General features: G+C 28.4%; 1 protein-coding gene across 3 annotated transcripts; it reads right to left on the bottom strand.

Annotated features, from left to right (window-relative positions):
• Positions 1-112: 112 nt before the first annotated feature.
• On the bottom strand, positions 113-19,243 carry Spir (spire type actin nucleation factor). Of its 3 annotated transcripts, none has more exons than XM_083096484.1 (16): positions 18,651-19,243; positions 17,876-18,533; positions 17,744-17,775; positions 17,468-17,591; positions 17,199-17,353; positions 16,762-16,980; positions 16,460-16,489; positions 15,533-15,790; positions 14,923-15,064; positions 10,900-11,181; positions 10,173-10,297; positions 8,194-8,464; positions 6,912-7,225; positions 5,823-6,071; positions 5,233-5,522; positions 113-4,860 (listed from the first exon to the last, which is right to left on the bottom strand). In XM_083096484.1, the coding sequence occupies exons 2-16, from the start codon at positions 18,192-18,194 to the stop codon at positions 4,617-4,619; spliced, it is 3,054 nt and encodes a 1,017-aa protein (XP_082952610.1). In that variant the 5' UTR covers positions 18,195-18,533; positions 18,651-19,243; the 3' UTR covers positions 113-4,616. The 3 variants fall into 3 exon arrangements, with proteins under 3 accessions (XP_082952610.1, XP_082952612.1, XP_082952611.1); XM_083096486.1 differs by having other exon boundaries at positions 10,933-11,181; positions 18,651-19,242; XM_083096485.1 differs by lacking the exon at positions 16,460-16,489 and having other exon boundaries at positions 18,651-19,242.
• Between the last annotated feature and the right edge of the window lie 348 nt (positions 19,244-19,591).

Genomic DNA, 19,591 nt, shown 5'->3' on the forward strand with positions numbered 1-19,591 from the left:
TTGAAGAATTTATTTTTTAAGTACACAATTTGTGACGAGAAAGAAAATTAAAGTTTCTCTTTTTATGTGGAATATTAGATGACGAACATTTAGACAAACATCTTACAAAAAAAAGGGCTAAGTCTCTTTATTTATTAAAAATTTCAAATTAATATAAGATATATGAAACTAAATAGAAAATGACAAATAAAAGAATGCATAAGAGAATATTAACACACATTTTTCGAAGATATTTTTTTTGTTTTTTTTGTTTTCTTCATTTTCGTCGTTTTATTACTTATAGCCGGCTAAAATCGCAAATTTACATCAAGTTTCTGCAGATAACGACAAAACGAAGCAAGATACATTTTGTCTAGTGAGACAGATCCTAATTTGCCTAATTAAATATTTTCTAAACGCTAAACGAAAATACTGTAGCTTGCAACGTATTACGTTGTTACAAAAGTTCTGTTACATCTTATGCTATAAATCTATGCTATAAATCTAATCATGAAATCTTTGAATCCTTCAAGATTTTTCTCTTCCTTCGGAAAATAGTTATTTAAAGATTTTTGGAAAAAAATATTTCTTTTAAATCCAAGAATCTGAATAAAATATTTTCTCCAAAAGAGATTTCAAAATAAAATATATACGCAAAAGCAATATTCTAGCTCTCAAGAGCTCGTGTAATAGCCTGTAATAGCTCTGTAATTCTATACGAATCCTTTAATATCGAAGCTCAGCCAAGTATTAACATTTCTTAATAGAAATATTGAATATGAGGCTCATTTGAAGAGGGAGAAGGATTTAAAGAGAAAAGATCTGCGTAAATAAGATTTCTACTTTTTCAGTCCAGCGAAAATGTTTTCAGCGCGCTTCCTAGAGATCCTTTTTTTTTTTACTTTCTGGATCCTGAACTTTTAGATTTAAGATAATTTTCATTCTCGCGTCATTAGAGACTTTCCTTCTTTCTTTCCCTTTTTCCCCTAAACTCTTTGAATCCTTCGATTGTCGGATTTTTACATTCGCAGTACCATATAATTGTCCTACAAATTTTATAAGATTCTCGCAAGCAACTCTTTTGCAACAATTCGATTATATAATTATACGTGTATATATATTATTTATCGGCTTCAACATTGAAACATTTCTCGGAGTTACTTGCAATGTAACTTCATAATTCGTTATTTCGTTTCTTTGTACTCTGCACCACATTACAGGGATCATGATTAAGATCACGGTCAGAATCATCATAATCCAATCAATTTTTTCTTATTTATGTACATTCTTTCAATAATGATTTCGACTGTGTGTCATAGCTTTTTGTTTGCACTTACAGAAAATATTCGGAATAAATAATATCGTTGTGAGAGATACTTTACAATGTAAAAGGAGTCATGTACAATATATACAATTAACTTAATTATTAATTCGTAATTAACATAATTTTCCTATACATATTTCTACACGTTCATTTGCGCGAGTAATATGCAATAAATTAATCTATCCTAGAACTAATCGCAATTTATTTTATTCAACCAATTAAGTAACAATAAAAATAATTAATTATAATATTTAATCAACAAAATATTAATCTTATTTAATTAATAACACAGATATATCAAGAGTGTGATCAATTTATATTATTCCTAGACCCTCATTTTCAAATGTATTATGAATTAATTTTATTTAGATATTTATCTTCATTTTTCTGCTTCTTAAACTTTCTATTAAATTTATTTATTTATCCACTTTGATACGAAGACTTATGATAAATTGTATAATTCTCTTTTGCTTTTTCTCACTTTCTCCTTCTACGATATTTGTTTTTATTCTACTTTTTTTCTGAACATTACTGGTTACAAGATATTCTGGATACAAGATATTCTAAAAAAAGAAAGAGTAAAATAGTGTGTGTCATATACATTATTTTATCTTTCCATATTAATTGAAAAGCATTGGTCCATATTTGTGTATAGTATTCATTTAGCGTTGAATAGCCCGGTGTGAGAAATTTTTTTAATATTTATTTATATATGAGAGACACACGAGGATATGTTGCTAAATGCATCGCAATACTACGAATTTTTATCTTTAAAAACTATTATAGGTATTTATTGTATTATTTAAATTAAGAAAAATAGATTTGTATAATAATATCCTCAAGAATGATAATAAATTAAAGTTTACAATTAAGCTCATAATATCTCAATTAAAGCTTATTATTCATTTATCTTTGAAATGAGCATTCTTTTACAGATAAAGCTATTGTGAAATATCTTTTTTGGAATATCTTGTATACTTCTTAGTGAGGAATATAGTTGATTTTTTAATACATTTGAGTGTTATTATTATATAACGTGGAAGATCAACAGTAATACCTTATAAGAAGAATGCATTCTATATATGATTTTTCGATTATTTTTATTCTTCTAAGGCTTCGCCTCTGTTTAGTTCTGCCCCCAATTTTTAAAACGGCCAACGATAATATTGCCTATTTTAATTTTCTTCATTTAATTTTATATATTTTAATAAAAGCTAAAGTAATATTTTATTATTTTTATTTAGAAATCTGCAATGTTTGGCGTAAATAATGAAAAAGATAAGGATTTTGGAAATCTCGTGAATGTAAATCTAGAGATCTAAATACATCGCAATACAAAAAGTATGTTGAGAATCTACTTCTAAGAATGAGATCTTTTATTTTAAAAAAATTGCAAAAAAATCAATGATTAATGAAATGCAAGTATTTATATAAGCAGCCAAATGTTTTTGCATTCAAGATTCTAGGATATTGAGGTATAATATCATAGATTCTTGAATAATTTATATTATATAAAGGATTTGTGTATATATATATATATATATATATATATATATATATATATATATATATAAAGAATTTATGAAATTAAGCGTGTATCTCAGAATCTAAGGATATGTAAAAGCAAGGAGCTAGAGATCCAAGGATTTATATTTATTCTATAGAATATATAATCATAAGTATTTATGATACGTACAATTTAAATTTGCATCGTCAATAATTGTTGAAACCAAAGATACATGAAATAAAAAAGATAGACTTTTGTAAAAAGTTAATGTTTTACAAAGAAATTTCTTAAGGGGGAGATTCTTTTAATCATTAAATATTTACACTGCTCAAATATTTTGATCAATGAATTTTTACTTTCATTGATACCTCAAATTTATAGTTCTTTACATTCTTTGAGTCTTATAGATCATCGATTAAATCCTTGAATCTTTATATCTTGAGATTCTTACTTTGAGCTTATATTCTTAACACTTAAATTTTAAATTTTTGCATATCCTTAGAATTTTCGACATTCGGATCTTTAACTGTTTTATTCGATCTTTCCGTTGTCAAAATTTTTTAAATCTAATTCTTAGGTTTCTAGCTGTTTAGATGCTTTAATTTTGTTGGAAGTTTTATCTTAATAAATTAATATACATAATATATAAATAATAACACAAAAAATAACATAATAATTAAATAATAATATAGTATAACAGAATATAAATTTGTTACGTATATACGTGGTCTTAATTAGTATTTTTTTGCAGCAAATAAATTTAATAATGCGTTGCAATATATTATTTTAATACCAAATAAATAACATATAGACAATAAATCGGTTATTAAAGTAAAATATAGACATGTAAGATACAGTATAATCAGGAGATTAATTTACCTTGTGTGTTGAAATATTTGTTTACAATAGGGAATAAGCAATATAATATTTTATTTATAAAATATTTTTTTTACCGCATCAAAAAGATAACTATTTATGTGTATTGTGTAGATTCACAGATTTTTAAATCTTTGAATTTATAACTTTTGAAGATTTTAATTTTGTATATTTCTAAATTTTGCATGTTATGAAAATATAATAAAGAAATATTTTCATATGTGAAAACTGTAAAGAAATCTTAAAGTGGAATATTTAATTGCTAGAAAAATCATGAAAATACTAAAATTTTATATACAATTTAGAAAGAATAAGAAAATAATTTAAGTTTCAAAAATGAAGAAATAACGAAATGTATAAATTTTTACTTTGATGTAAATCATTTTATGTAAAATAAAATTTTTATTTTAAGACAAATCATATAAACATTAGTTAGACTCTAGTAATGCATTTAGGCTGAAATGATTTAGTTAGGCTGAATGATTAATACACATACATCTCTATTGCATTTCAAATAATATTGATATCATAAAGAAACTATTGTAATATTGATTGACTTTTTTCGATTCATTATGTAGTAATCAATAAAACTTATATCCAGGACAAACAAATCAACACACAAAGTTTAAATAAATCTGTACCAAACAAATTTTAGACATGCCTATTTCCTATACGGATAATTCTTCATTATCATTATCTTACAATACGAAAACCAATGTAGTCCTGCAACACGCATTACAAGAGAATGACTGTCCTATTTGCATCTGCACATATAGACACATATTTTCTTTCTTTCGAGTCGTGATAACAATTGTTACCAACTCGCTACCAATACGTATACAGTATAATACTAATTTCCGTTAAATACGGAGAAAACAATAGTAAGAAATAGCAGTCAGTGATGGAAATGGTATTAAGAAGTGAAGAGGATTAAACGTAGGCCGGGGACAGATTCAGAGTGAGACGAGAAATGACATTGTTGCGTATTGTCGCACGTGTTGTTCTCGAACTCTTGATTATCTGGATGACCATGATACGACAATCGTGGCAGACAACTACGGCGACACCACGTAACCGTTCCGCCGCCAGACGCTGCTCAGCGGTCGGCCCGCTCGAGCCGGAGAATGTCTTCGTGGTCGAGAGAGCGGCGGGGCTGCCACCGCCCTTATAACATCTGTGCATAAACCATAAAAACTATTCAAATAAAATATGAACATGTAAAATATAATTAATTTAACTGAAAAATTAATATTAAATTTGATACCAAAATATTTATTCAATAGAGAACAAACAATATAATGCTTTTTACTTAGAATATATTTCTAATTATTACACAATCACACATCTAAAAAAATTTCAAATGCGTTTTTAAATCTTTTAATTTGTGATTTTATAAATTATTGGATTCTCTAGAAGATATAAAAATAATTGTCCTAATGATAAATCATATATAATATATTGTGAATGTATTATGTTTCGTTAAATCAAATTTCGGAATAGTTTGAATGTTTTATTCAATTATTGTATAAATATATCGCGCACTGACCTCTTCTCCGATCCCTGATTTTCTATCTCTCGACGTGCATGAGAGGGCGTTGACATTGGCGTCAGTGCGGAGACCGGTGTCATCGTCGGCGTCGAAGTGGGTGTGCCGCTACGTAATGCGGAATCCTTTCGCCTAGACGCGGGAGAAGCCGGTGCCGAGCCGACCGCCCCCGCATTTCTTAACCAAGTATTCTTGCCGCTACTGGTTTCTGTTTCCGTTGGCGAGAGTAATAATCCGGGAGAAAGCAGTACGACCGGCACTCGGGCAAACTGCTCTGTCGGAATTCGCATCTAAAAACATAAATATTGTCGTCATTAGATTGAAAGAGATTGAAACGAAAAAAGTGCTTAATAGCTAAAATTTATATGTTTTAAATTTATATGTATTAATTAATATATAACTGACCAAATAAAATAATGCTATATCAAAAATGCTGCATGTCTACATTCTTCTATTAATTTTTGAACAATTCATATACACTCTTCTATTAATTTTCGAACATTTCATATAGCCAAAATAAAATAAAATAAAATTTATTATTTTAATTAAAAAATTATATTAAAAATATATATATGCAATTGGATACTGACTTTCGAATAACATTTCACGCAAACAGTTCTCTTGCACAAACGACAGCGTTGTCCCCAAGGACCTAAGAGCCCGAAACGTGTTTTCAGGCAGAGAAAACAAACGCGTCTTTTCTCCACATCCTCTTTAACACGTCCTTCCACGGGAAGGGATTCTAATTCCGCCTTCGTGAGCACGCTACGAATGTGCACGATTTCATCCAATGTTAACGACAGTCTTTCGTCCAGCAACATATCCCCTAGTATTCCCTTCTGTGAAATATAAATGACCCTTAAAATGTACTTTTTATTTGTCATATAATATAGATATTTAAATTCTTAAAATTTAATTCTCAACTTGCAATGTTTATCTATTAATTATAAGTTAACTAAGAAATTCATCATCTTTTCTATATTAAAATATGTTTATCTTTTACTTTGCATCCAGGAAAATCTGTTGTGAGAAGTATATGCTACATATACAGGGTGATTCTGAACAAACGTTTGTCTTTAAAATATCAAATTCTTGAATGAATTCTAAGACGATTTTTCCTCTTGCAAAATTTTGCCCGGAGCTTAGTTTTTAAACTATAAAGGAAAATAGTTAACTACTTACGGAACGAGTACAAGAGGTAGGCAGGGACGGCGCGATAAAGGCGATATGTGAGAATGTGTACGCGCGCGCGCGCTCACACACACACACACCACACACACACACACACACACACACACTGATTGTTACAGTCATCGCGTATAGCAATCAGCTGATCGCAGCGAATGCCCCACGTAATCGCCTATATCGCGCCGTCCCTGCCTACCTCTTGTACTCGTTCCGTAAGTAGTTAACTATTTTCCTTTATAGTATAAAAACTAAGCTCCGGGCAAAATTTTGCAAGAGGAAAAATCGTCTTAGAATTCATTCAAGAATTTGATATTTTAAAGACAAACGTTTGTTCAGAATCACTCTGTATATTCAAGTCAAAGTGTTATCCGTGATTGTATCCGAAATTATATATACATATACATATATATACATACATACATACATACATACATATATATATATATATATATATGTATATATATATATATATATATGCGCGCATTCTTTACCTTATCAGTATCGTCCTCCCACTCATCGCCATGAGCTCTGTCATCCTTATCCTCGTGTGCAATCGTGTATGCTCGTCGTGGTTGCCTGGGCGCACGTGGTTGTGGACTGTGATTCGGGCTGGGATTCAGACTAATATTAGGACTTGGACCTTGGCTCAGTGTAGAATCTGTGAGGCCAGCGTGTTGTCGACTCTGCGGTCTTGATTGTGGCAGGGATGTCGTCCCCGTAAGTGACATTAATGGTATAGCACACTTTGCAGCGTGTCTCTTTGCGGATGCTCTCCGGGAAGGACACTGCGTTGCTAAATCGTAAGCTAAAAATTAAACGGAAATTAGATGTAGAAAGAATAAAATAAGGGAAATTCTAATCAATTTTACTTTTGAATTATTCCGAGAATCATTATAAATTTATTTTTTAATTCTTGTTCAACTGAAAATATATTTGAACCTGAGTTAGAATTCGAGCTATATAAAGAAAACACTATTTTTATCGTTAAAATTGTTTGACATAAATTAAGATATCGACTTAATTGATAGATTTGTTAAAAAGAAATTTTTACACACTATTATTTTTCAATATATTTCAAGCTGAAATTCTAAAACAAAATAATATATAATTTTTATTTCATATTTTTATTGCTTTTAATTTTCGATCATTCTCGAAGCAATTCAAACTTGGTCTACAATGAAAAATATTATTATATTACATTATTACAAGTTCATTAAATCTTTTATCATTAATAAAAGAGAACAAACTAATTTTTTTCTATTCTGATACAAGAGCATAGAGATTTATTTTTCTGGAAAAGTTAAAAACTTATAAAAATAAATCTCTTAACTCTAACATTTTATTGGCGAACTTTATGAATAACTTTATGAATAAATCTTTTTTAAAAAAAGATTAGATAAACTCTATCTAATCCTTATCATTTACCATGATTATTTCAAAACACTAGAATATACTGACAGTTAAATCACTGATAATTGTGAAAAGGAAAGAATATAACAGAAAGATTATAGATTTAATTAAAAACTAAAAAGAGTTATTGAAAACGATGTGCATTAAAATTTTTACTAAAAAAAATTCATTTAAAAATTGTAATGGAAGAATTCATCCTTAAAGTGGATCTCATATATTACAAAGCAATTTTTATAAATATTAGATAAAAAATATATTAAGATGAAAGAAATAAAAGAAATAACAAGGAGAAAAGAAGAAAGATTATAAAACAATAAACAAATAATGGGAAAAAAAAGTTCGAACATTATTTATAATAATTACATTCTAGTTGAGCATCGCAAAATCGATGATACTCGTTTCTGGTTAAACGAAGTCCGCCGGTTTTCCGCCAGGGATTTGCGGATCCTACTTCGTCGTCATCCCTCTGCTGGTGATAATCCTTATGTCCATTTCGCATACCTTCGCGAGTTTCAAAGCTGTAATCCTTTAGTTGCCAATAATTAGAAGCTTCGTCTTCTTCCTCAAATCGCGTTTCAAATTCCTCTTCGTTGTAATCATCGTCATCATCATCGTCATCATCCTCTGCATCCAACTGTATGGAAGATAGCAATTGTTTAGTTATTTATATTCTTTAGGTATTTATATTCTTTGAACTTATAAAATGTGACTCAATATGAAAATAAATACAATAAAATTATATGAGATATACAAAAATGAATGCAAGAAATATATAATTAATATTAGCTGTTGTTTGATTCACGATAATTTGAACTTTAATAATGAGATTATTTTTATTAATCATTCATAGATATTGTAATAATGAATGAATGTCTATACTAGCATATTGATCTCCAGTCAGAATTTTACTACAGCCTCTAATGAATAATCTGTCACTGCCATTACTCGAATTTCAAATTAGAATAAATTATATAATAATATTTATATACAGTAGACTTTTCGTGTTATAATGAGAAATATGTTATGTGTTGTGCAATACACATGAAATATATGTAATTTATATATATATATATATATATATATAAATCTCCGACATAGTTTTAGAAACACCCTGTATATATATATATATATATATATATATATATATATATATATATATATATATATATATACAGGGTGTTTCTAAAACTATGTCGGAGATTTTAAGGGCGTATTCTAGGGGTTAAAATAAGAAAAAAAGTTCATATAAACATGGGTCCAAAAATGCTTTTCCTCCGAGTTATAGCCCCCTAAAGTTGAGGGAAAAAATCGAAAAATGTATTGTCAAAACCATATAAAAATAAAGCTCATTATTAATTATTACGCTGTGCAAAACTTTAATGTTCTATGAAAAAATCTCCGAGAGTTACAATACATTTTTCGATTTTTTCCGTCAACTTTAGGGGGCTATAACTCGGAGGAAAAGCATTTTTGGACCCATGTTTATATGAACTTTTTTTTCTTATTTTGACCCCTAGAATACGCCCTTAAAATCTCCGACATAGTTTTAGAAACACCCTGTATATATATAAACATATATGTATATATGTATATACATATATATACAGGGTGTCCGATTCGTGAGGGACCAAACGAAAAGTGATGATAGATTGGGTCAAACTAAGAAGAAAAGTCCTCTACCATTTTGCAAAATTCGCAATAATTATTAAGTTATAGGCAAAAATGTCCCGGCGCATGAGAAGCGGTAAACCGCTTGTAGTGTGTGATTATTAAGTGATCAAACGAAAAGTGGTGATAGATTGGGTCAAACTGAAAAGAAAAGTTCTCTGCCATATTGCAAAATTCGCAATAATTATTAAGTTATAGGCAAAAATGTCTCAGCGCATGAGAAGTGATCTGTCTACCGCTTTTTATACTCTGAGACATGCAATATGGTGGAGAACTTTTCTTTTTAGTTTGACCCAATCTATCACCACTTTTCGTTTGATCACTTAATAATCACACACTACAAGCGGTTTACCGCTTCTCATGCGCCGGGACATTTTTGCTTATTACTTAATAATTATTGCGAATTTTGCAAAATGGTAGAGGACTTTTCTTCTTAGTTTGACCCAATCTATCATCACTTTTCGTTTGGTCCCTCACGAATCGAACACCCTGTATATGTTTATTTAAAAAAAAAAAAAAAAAAAATTGAAATGTATTTAGGGTGATTTTAAAAATTTATATGAGAGTGAGATTTATACATGCAATTTTTTATCGTATTGTGGAGGTATCACGCTATACGGAAATTTATTGTATTTGGAATTTACTATCGTGATCTAAGAAATATGAAAATAGACCTTTAAATCGAAGTCGACAGGTATCAGTTTCTTGGGCCGTCTAACAGCATCCAGATTTCTTCCAGGTGGTTTTGGTACTGCAGATGATTCATATTCCTTGATATTTTCCCCGTTTTGCGTTATACCTAAAAAATTGAAATTAATTCATACATTTATATCTTGATAATTTATATCTAGATCTTTGTACTAATGGCGCAAACTTTAAAATCGCAATAATATTATGATTTATGTATTTATTATGCAATGATTGATACATGACTTAGAAATGAAAAGACAGATTTTTTGATGAATGCATGAAACTTTTTAAAGATAAATAATTTTTTTCTTAGCAAAGATACTCTAATGTTTGAATCTTATGAAAATTTTTAATTTTTATTTATTTTTCTTTTTCTATATAAATTATCATTCATAATATTACGTATACTGCATTAACTATTAATATTACAACTTTAAATTATTTGCAAGTGTATAAGAAAGATAAATTCTACTACAATTTTTTTTTTAAACGTTTATTACATTTGAAAATATCTAAATTTATTATATTGAAAATACCTCTTGCAAATTTTTTTATAACAAAAAATATCTTTCTTTATAATTATCATAATTCTAATTATTGTTTCATAGTACATTGTGCTTTGTTTTGATATTCGAAGATTTTATACCTTTTTAATTTTTTTAAATACTTTTCACACTCACACTGTATGACGATGATGAATGAGATGATTACCTGCGACCGTTATGCGCCTTCTACGCGACTTACGATTCCTATTGGAAGGCAAAACCCTGACGTCGGGTCTTTCTTTGGCGATCCTTTGCCGCGGCTGCGGCACCGGCGGCACATCCTGTCTTTTGCGACTCGTTGCCGCCAGGATGCCGCCGGCTGCCGATGTCGCCGTCCTCTGATCCTCCGATTGCAACCACTGAGCCGCAACATCTTGCGCAGACTCCTGCTCCTGCTCTGGTTGCGACGGCGGCACCTCTCCAAGGACTATCATGCGAGACTTGCCGCCTGAAAAAGTTGAAATCGTGAGAGCAAGGCAACATCAGTTTTTGTACTCCAATTTCAATGTTTAAGATATGGAGACTAATCTTTTTATTTATAACGAAAATTTAATTCATATAGAAAAATTGCAAAGATTGTGCGGAGAGATCCTATTATTTATTGTCGAAAAAGATTTTGTCAAAAAAAATCAACATTTTTTTCTTCAAAAAAATCTATCATCAAAATTTCATTTAATATTTATGAGAAAGGTATCCTGTATATAATAAACACACACAACATTTTAACTAATTTTTGTTACATAATATTTAAATATTTTTAATATTTGCAATAGACAAGTGCTCTAAGCTAACAATTTATTGAATATCAAAAGGTCAACTTGTGCTATTTATTAATTCAGTTTCAAAATTATTTGCGCGCGCGCGTTGTCCTGTTTTCTCGTCAATTATCTTATTTTTCTCAGTTTTCAGTCTTTTACTTTATATTCGTACTTATTTTTTTATTTTTTTTCTCTTTTGAAGAAAATTATTACTTGTAACAAAACGAAAGCAGCAGCAACTCTTGATTCTGACTTGACGATGTTACAATAAATAAAAGAAACACGTAGCAGCTTGTGATATATTTAAATAAGTATCAAAATTCGAAATTTTCGAAGGGATTGCGAGTGTATACGTCATCATTGTCATCATTTTGAAGAATGTATCCGAGTTCTTGAAAAAGAGGAAAGATTAGAAAAGAAAATCGGAGATACTCGTGCAAAATTCCACACATCTTTGCTTATAAAATTTCTGCAGATATATTCGAAAAGATATATTTGATTCATATATTCTTCAAAGAGCCAATTTTTTTATTCCATAGATTTTTTTCTCATAGATCTATAAATTCAAATTATTATATATTATTACATAAAATCAAAATGTTAAATCTCAAAAAATCAAATTTTAAATTTTTATATTATTATATTATTAATAAAATTTTGAATTTTTTATAATAAATTATGTATAGAGTGCTTACAAATCGCCGGGATTTTTGACTTACTACAAATAATTTGAAAAAAGAAAAAAGTAATAAAAAATTAATAGCCTTTAATAGACAAGTTCCATAAAAATTTAAAGAAAATTAAAGTATTAAAAATACTGTAATAAAATCTTAAATTTTTGTAAGAATCATGAATATTATATATGCATAAATGTTAGAATTGGTTGATCTTTTAATATTTTAAATTTTTATTCATTATAGTTTTTATTGAATAGCCAAATTTTTTCCAGATTTTTCAATATGTAACTTAAAAATTTAAAGGCACAAGCATTAATTATATAAGTTATATATAATTTTTTAATTTTATTATTTATTCAATAGAAACTATAATTGAGATTTGATGATTTTATAAATTCTGCTTTAAATTAATAAATAAGATATCTTTTTTGATAAATTTTTGTAAGCAATATGTTAATACAGGACCACATATTTTTTTTTACACCAATTGTATGTCTGTCATAAATTTTTTATTAGTACATTCAGTATATTTTTTATGAAACATGCCATAAAATTTTAACTTAATCTTTTTATGAAAAGATTAATTTTATGAAAAGTCTGCAACATGTATATGTGACAGAATTTTATATCTTATATCTATATATGTATATATGGATCTTTACCTTTGAACTTTATAATCACTACATATATATTTTATAAAATAAATAACAAGACAAATAAATGTTCACGTTCTTTACAACACTTTTTAAATCACAGTAAATTATCTCAAACTCGTAAGTCCTTCGTGAGATTATTCACAAAGAGAGATTCGCAGATGTTGAAGATATGGATCGACTCATTATTCCACCGATTTTTGAATATTTTCGAAGTAAGGATTAGTCCATCCTTTAGTCGCATCGATGGAACAATATAGAATCCTATTTCAGGACATTCACGAGGAAGGGTTGACATCCGACTGGACTGGCGTGCTACGCTGACGTTTCGGGCAACGTCAGTTCACCTTTGCACGCTTTCAGTTATTGATCGTGTCTACATCGTGTCCAGATACCTTTTTCCTCTCCTTCCCTCCCATCCATACCCTCTTGCTTTCTCTCTCTCTCTCTCTCTCTCTGCTCTGCGCCCGTAGCGCCCCAAATCATGATTCATCTACGTTATAGGGTGCGATTCGATTTCGAATTCTCGCGATCTGACTATAAAGCGCGTTAAAACAAAGTTTTTATATAGTCTAATTTATATTTTATATACAGGGTGACCCATTTTAACTTAGGCAGCCAAATAACTCGAAAAATAAGCAAGATAGAGAAAAATGTTTTAGACAAAAGTTGTATGGTTTCGAGGGGGCCATAAGATGGTATCATTGGTTTGACCTTGAAGAGTCATTTGAAGGTCACGTGAAGGTCACTTCAATTTTTTTAAATGGAATACCCTATATATTTTTGTACATTCTTGTAGCTTATTTCGAGAGCTTTCCAAAACACTATAATTAAGTACCTTTCCGTTAAGTACTTTTTGAGTTATGATGCTTGAAATAATTTCTTAATTTTACATAAACCGTAAAATATCTTGTAAAATATTCATTTTTCGATTATCTTACCTTAATACTTTTATGTACAAAATAATGAGAGGAATCAATTGGTGTAAAGAAAACACATAGTTGTTTTTAAGAAAAAATATGGAATTGTTAATTGCAAATTACATATTTTTTCTTCGAAACAACTATGTGTTTTCTTTACACCAATTGATTCCTCTCATTATTTTGTACATAAAACTATTAAGGTAAGGTAATCGAAAAATGAATATTTTACAAGATATTTTACGGTTTATGTAAAATTAAGAAATTATTTCAAGCCTCATAACTCAAAAAGTACTTAACGAAAATGTACTTAATTATAGTGTTTTGGAAAGCTCTCGAGATGAGCTACAAGAATGTACAAAAATATATAGGATGTTCCATTTAAAAAAATTGAAGTGACCTTCACGTGACCTTCAAATGATTCTTCAAGGTCAAACCAATGATACCATCTTATGGCCCCCTCGAAACCATACAACTTTTGTCTAAAACATTTTTCTCTATCTTGCTTATTTTTCGAGTTATTTGGCTGCCTAAGTTAAAATGGGTCACCCTGTATATATATATATATATATATATATATATATATATATATATATATATATATATTTATTATATATTACATATAATTAATAACTAAAAAAATGGTTAATAATTAATAATTAAAAAATTTTTTTATTTGTATTTTTTTAATGTATTTTAATAAAATAATTTTTAACAATTTTTTATGATTTCTAATAAAATTTTTTTAGATAGAATTTTATTCGATTTTTATAAATTATTTCGTATAAAATTTCAATTTTTATTATATTGCATAAAATTAATAAGAGACAATTTTAACGCAATGATTAAATGCACATGTGTGTTATTTTAACAGAAATATTGCAAAATTTACTTTTCCTACTTCTTTTTACTTCTTTCTTATTCTATTCTTAAGCCATAGAATGGTATTCAATCAGATGGTACTTAACTTTATATATAGAAATAATTATTGTAAATTTTGTTCTAAATTTCCTCAACTTCATATTTTCATATTTAGAATAAAAAGAAATAAAAATGTACAATTGAGATACATGTAGTATATCGTATTTCTAATATAATATAGAAGATTAATAAATTAGATATTATCCATCATTAAAATATGTAGATAGTGCCTATAAATTATATAAGATGTGTAGACTTACAAACTGATGTTTCTTCGACTCTGGGAACATTTTGTCTTGAACTTGAAGATCTTAAGGGTTTTGGAGGCTTCTTTATACTTTCCATGAGTAGTTCTCTCAGCGTACATTCTTTTTGTAATGGTCGTAACCGTCTCTCTGAGGCCTGTATAATAAGATATAATAGATAACTTTTTTTAGAATTTTTAAATATATTTTCTAAAGCCTTTCTCATTTATTGTTACTACTATGCTATATTACTGCTATATTTTAAAATACCAATTAAATATATTTCTAACTTTTTCTTTTATGCTTTAAACTGCATATAAAAAAAATTCTAATGTATTCTAAACAAATAAATATTATTTGGTATGAATATAATTGTATACTTTATTATAATGATAATTTACAAATGCATAAGATGCATTCCTATGATTTGTATAAATATATTTTGATTTAAATGAAATACCTAGTTGATTCATATTGAATTAAGACTTAACATATACATATTAAACTTGATTCCTATGAAGATCGCGTATCATATTATCTTGGGTTTGAACAAGCATAATTCGTACTGAATATAAAATATAAACTCATTAGTGTTTAGTTATTTGGATCCCAGATATTCACTTGCCTTTTTTAGAGGTGGCCGACTTCGAATGAATTCTAAAATAATTGCGTGCGCGTCTTTTCTCGAAGGCGTGGGTGGTGTTTTTCTGAGATGATATCGTTTCTCCCTAATGTCATCCATTAAAATTTCATAAGGAGTTAATTTGTAATCCGTACGATTTCCTTGTGCGCGCGAAGACGCGCGGGAGCCCAAATTGGCTTCCACTTTTTTCAATTTTACCCCTCGTCTCAACTCGCTAATTACTTGAACCCAAAATCTGGCCTGATTTGATATTCAATAGCTTCAATATTATCATCCATAAGTATATAATAATAAAATATAGAGCGTATTAATAAATAATTGTTCCATAAAGTAAGCTAAAATTTTCACAAAAAAGCAGATGCTTGTAATATATTATTTCAAATTATTTGATTTTAGCTCCTTTAAATTGTTTTAGAACATAAATATCTATTAATACTCTACATTAAATAATATAATAATTATTTTGTAATATAACACTTTAAAAAATTATTATTTATAAATTATTGCAGTAAATAGAAACTAGCAATGTGAATATTGTTAACATAAAATAAATAGTAAAAAATATCTATAGTAAATAAAATAACAATCTACAAATTACTATAACATAATAATAAAGGTACTAATATTAATAATGAATTATCTTTTACTATTATATAAACACATTCTCTCTTTAATATAAATAAAATATCAATTTTGTTAACATAAAATCCGATTTGTTCTACATAAATATGAGTAAACTTAGTTATCATGCAGCATATGTTTATGTTTGAAGCATACTATATTGATTTTGTCAATGTTAGAAAGTAAAAATACCAATAGATAATGTGACAAAATAGATAATGTAATTACAATAAAATAAATAATGGTGATAAGTTTTGTTAGACACATTGAATATTTATATAAACGTACTTGTATAGCCCTCCAAATTCTAATGTCTGTCTATAAGAGCAAATGCAGTTAGTAATAAATGTTTGTAAATTACATATAATTATCATTATATGTTTATTATTTTATTATATCATATATCTCTTATACATTTTTCTTCTAAAAGAGAAATGTGAAACAAGAAAATATCAATTAAGTACAACACACACAAAGAAATTTTAGTTATGTTACTTAAATAAATTATTGTAAGTCGGTTATTTTCTTTTTATTTGACGAGAGACATATCTTGCATCATATATATTCTTATATTTATTGAGAAAACTTACCCAATCACTGAAATCCAATGTATCAATGTTCTGCAATGAGATAGAATTACGATCAACATCATTGATGCTTGGACTGTACAAATCTTGTGACTGCTTGTCAACAACCACTTTTTCCAGAAATTGAGAAAGATTAAGAGCCTCCTCCACAAACATTTGTATCACATTTCGATAATAACTATCAGAATCTTCATGCAAACTTTGCACATGCCGTTCGCATATCTAAAATAAAAAATAAACTTCTGTTTTATCATTCAATCAATATTATTTTATACTTAATTTATATACAATTAAGACATTAAAAGATAAAATTGCTTATTCATCACGTTTTCTCAAAACTGATTTAAATATTTAAGATTTTTATAATCTGATCACATTTATTCATTTATTTATTTTTAATTATTTATTGTAAAAACTAGGAAAAAGATATAAACACTCACTTGGAGAATGGTCTTCAAGGTACGTACAGAACTACCTGTACATGATTCAGTAGCTTTTGGCATCATATAATCTTCTGCATCAGTTTCACCCGAGTCTCGTTCAATACCTTCATCATCTGTCTCTTGTAGACGTTCTTCAACATCACCTTCAGATGCTAATAATATAATTAGACAATATTTTAATCTTATTTAAAACAAAAAATTATTTCAATTGTGAAACTCTGTTTAAATATACAATTAAAGATCAGTAATAAATGTGATTCATTCACCTCGATTGCAACTTGTCATTAATGTAATAAGAGCTTCTAGATCTGGCGATAAGGCTACTTCCTCTCCTGCATTAGAGCCAAAATCCAAGGCCTTAAAAATTGCCATGCCTAAAGAGAATATGGCCTATACAACAAAAAATATAATTTAAATAAATTTATGAAATAATTATCACTTATATTGTAAGATACATATACATATATATAGTATATGTGTATATACATATATATATATATATATGTATATGTATAAATATATAGTACAAGTTATATATTTGCCTTTTCTTCAGAAACAAGAGGTTGTTTGGAACCTTTAAAATAAATTGTCTTGTTAATTATTTTCAACTTTGTACATATAATAATACTTTATAATTTCTGAATTAATTGTAACATCTATAGTAAAACAGTCACCTGCCAAACTTTCAAGACAGATGTCTCCATCTTTGTGAAGCACAATCTGCCAGAGTTCTGATATTTCATAAAATTTGTTCTCTGTTAAGCACGATAGGCCTTTCACTATCAGGTAGCATAATGCCCATGCTCGCTCTTGACTTATAGGACTATCAAACATGAGCAGAATATCTTGGAGATTTAGGCAACCATGCAAATCCAATTTACACTTTGGTCGTGCAGAGGAATTTTCTTTTTTCTTTACCATTTTTTGCATTTCATCTCTGAGTACTGTGGCTCCTTCTAGATTACAGTCTGGACTTTTCTTAGAATTCGACATTGTGTAAATATTTTCTATATGTAGTTATTTGTTATATTAATCTTACAAAGATACAATGATAGATTCTCTCTATTGCATTACAAATTTATTACTTTATGTATAGCCTTTATATGTGATATATTGTTCCAAATACATTGATACTTTATAGATTTTTATGCAATTATTTATCTTAAATAACATATGCATGTTTGTGATTTTGCGGCATTTGCTATTCATAGTAAGAATCCTATTTTTAGATTTATATAAGCATTGTTTCTGGATTTGCTTTCAAAATATTAAATTGTTCGGAATAAATAGAAAACAGCAAGAATTGCAAACTTACAAATAATTGCCAATTATCTGAAATACAATTATACAATATATAGAGACTTATATGCTTCGCGTATATTATAAATTAAAACTATCTGCAATTAAATCACAATGCTAATAATATTAATGATGCTAAGCAATGCTTACCTGTTTATATTGTTCCGAAGACTCGAACATTTGTATCTTATATATCGAAGATTTCGTATAAAATGATCGTTGTTCTGTACCGTTTATCAAATCCTTATCCTTATATTCGCATCAATTATTCGCAAGTGATCGAACTGGATTAATTGTAATAATGTATAGTCTTATGCACACTTATACACGGTGGCAATTCGACCTCGACGTTTGAAAATTCAGATCATTTTTTAGATAGAATCATTATAAATTGCTAATCCTTAAGGTAGTTGTATCGTGACCAATACGACTCAAAAGTTATCGTAATATCGTATCATAAAAGAGGAGATTGAAGTAATTAAACTCTTGAAAATGTCTTATGTATAATATAAAATTGCAATATATAAAATTGCAATATGTATACTACTGAGAAGAGAATTGATTTGAAATGTTCAATAACAGTTTATTCGCAAACAGATTTCCATCACAAGAAATAGCGAACTTTTGCTTGGGTCTGTCCACACTTGACACATTCACACATAAGGGCCTCCGCACAAGGTGTTCCGTATCACATTACGTTACGTTAAGTATAGATCGTAAATTTAACTCCGTACGTAAAATTATACTTCAGTCAACGCACAGAAGAAATCGTAACGTAAAGACATGTCTAAATTTAACTCCGTACGTAAAATTAAACTTCAGTCAACGCACAGACATGTAAGACATGTCTTTACGTTACGATTTCTTCTGTGCGTTGACTGAAGTTTAATTTTACGTACGGAGTTAAATTTACGATCTATACTTCACGTAAAGTATACGCGAACGTTTGTTAAGTCGGTTATACAATAGCTGTCGTAAGTCGGGTGTCGTAAGAGTTGACCAATCGTATTCGATTATTCTTCTCTAAAATCAACTGTGATTGGTTAACTCTTACGACACCCGACTTACGACAGCTATTGTATAACCGGCTT

The sequence above is a fragment of the Camponotus vicinus genome, unplaced genomic scaffold (genome assembly GCF_025532165.1).
Source record: "Camponotus vicinus isolate PSW18456_S1 unplaced genomic scaffold, iyCamVici1.0 SCAF_4, whole genome shotgun sequence".
NCBI classification, from domain to species: Eukaryota; Metazoa; Arthropoda; class Insecta; order Hymenoptera; family Formicidae; genus Camponotus; species Camponotus vicinus.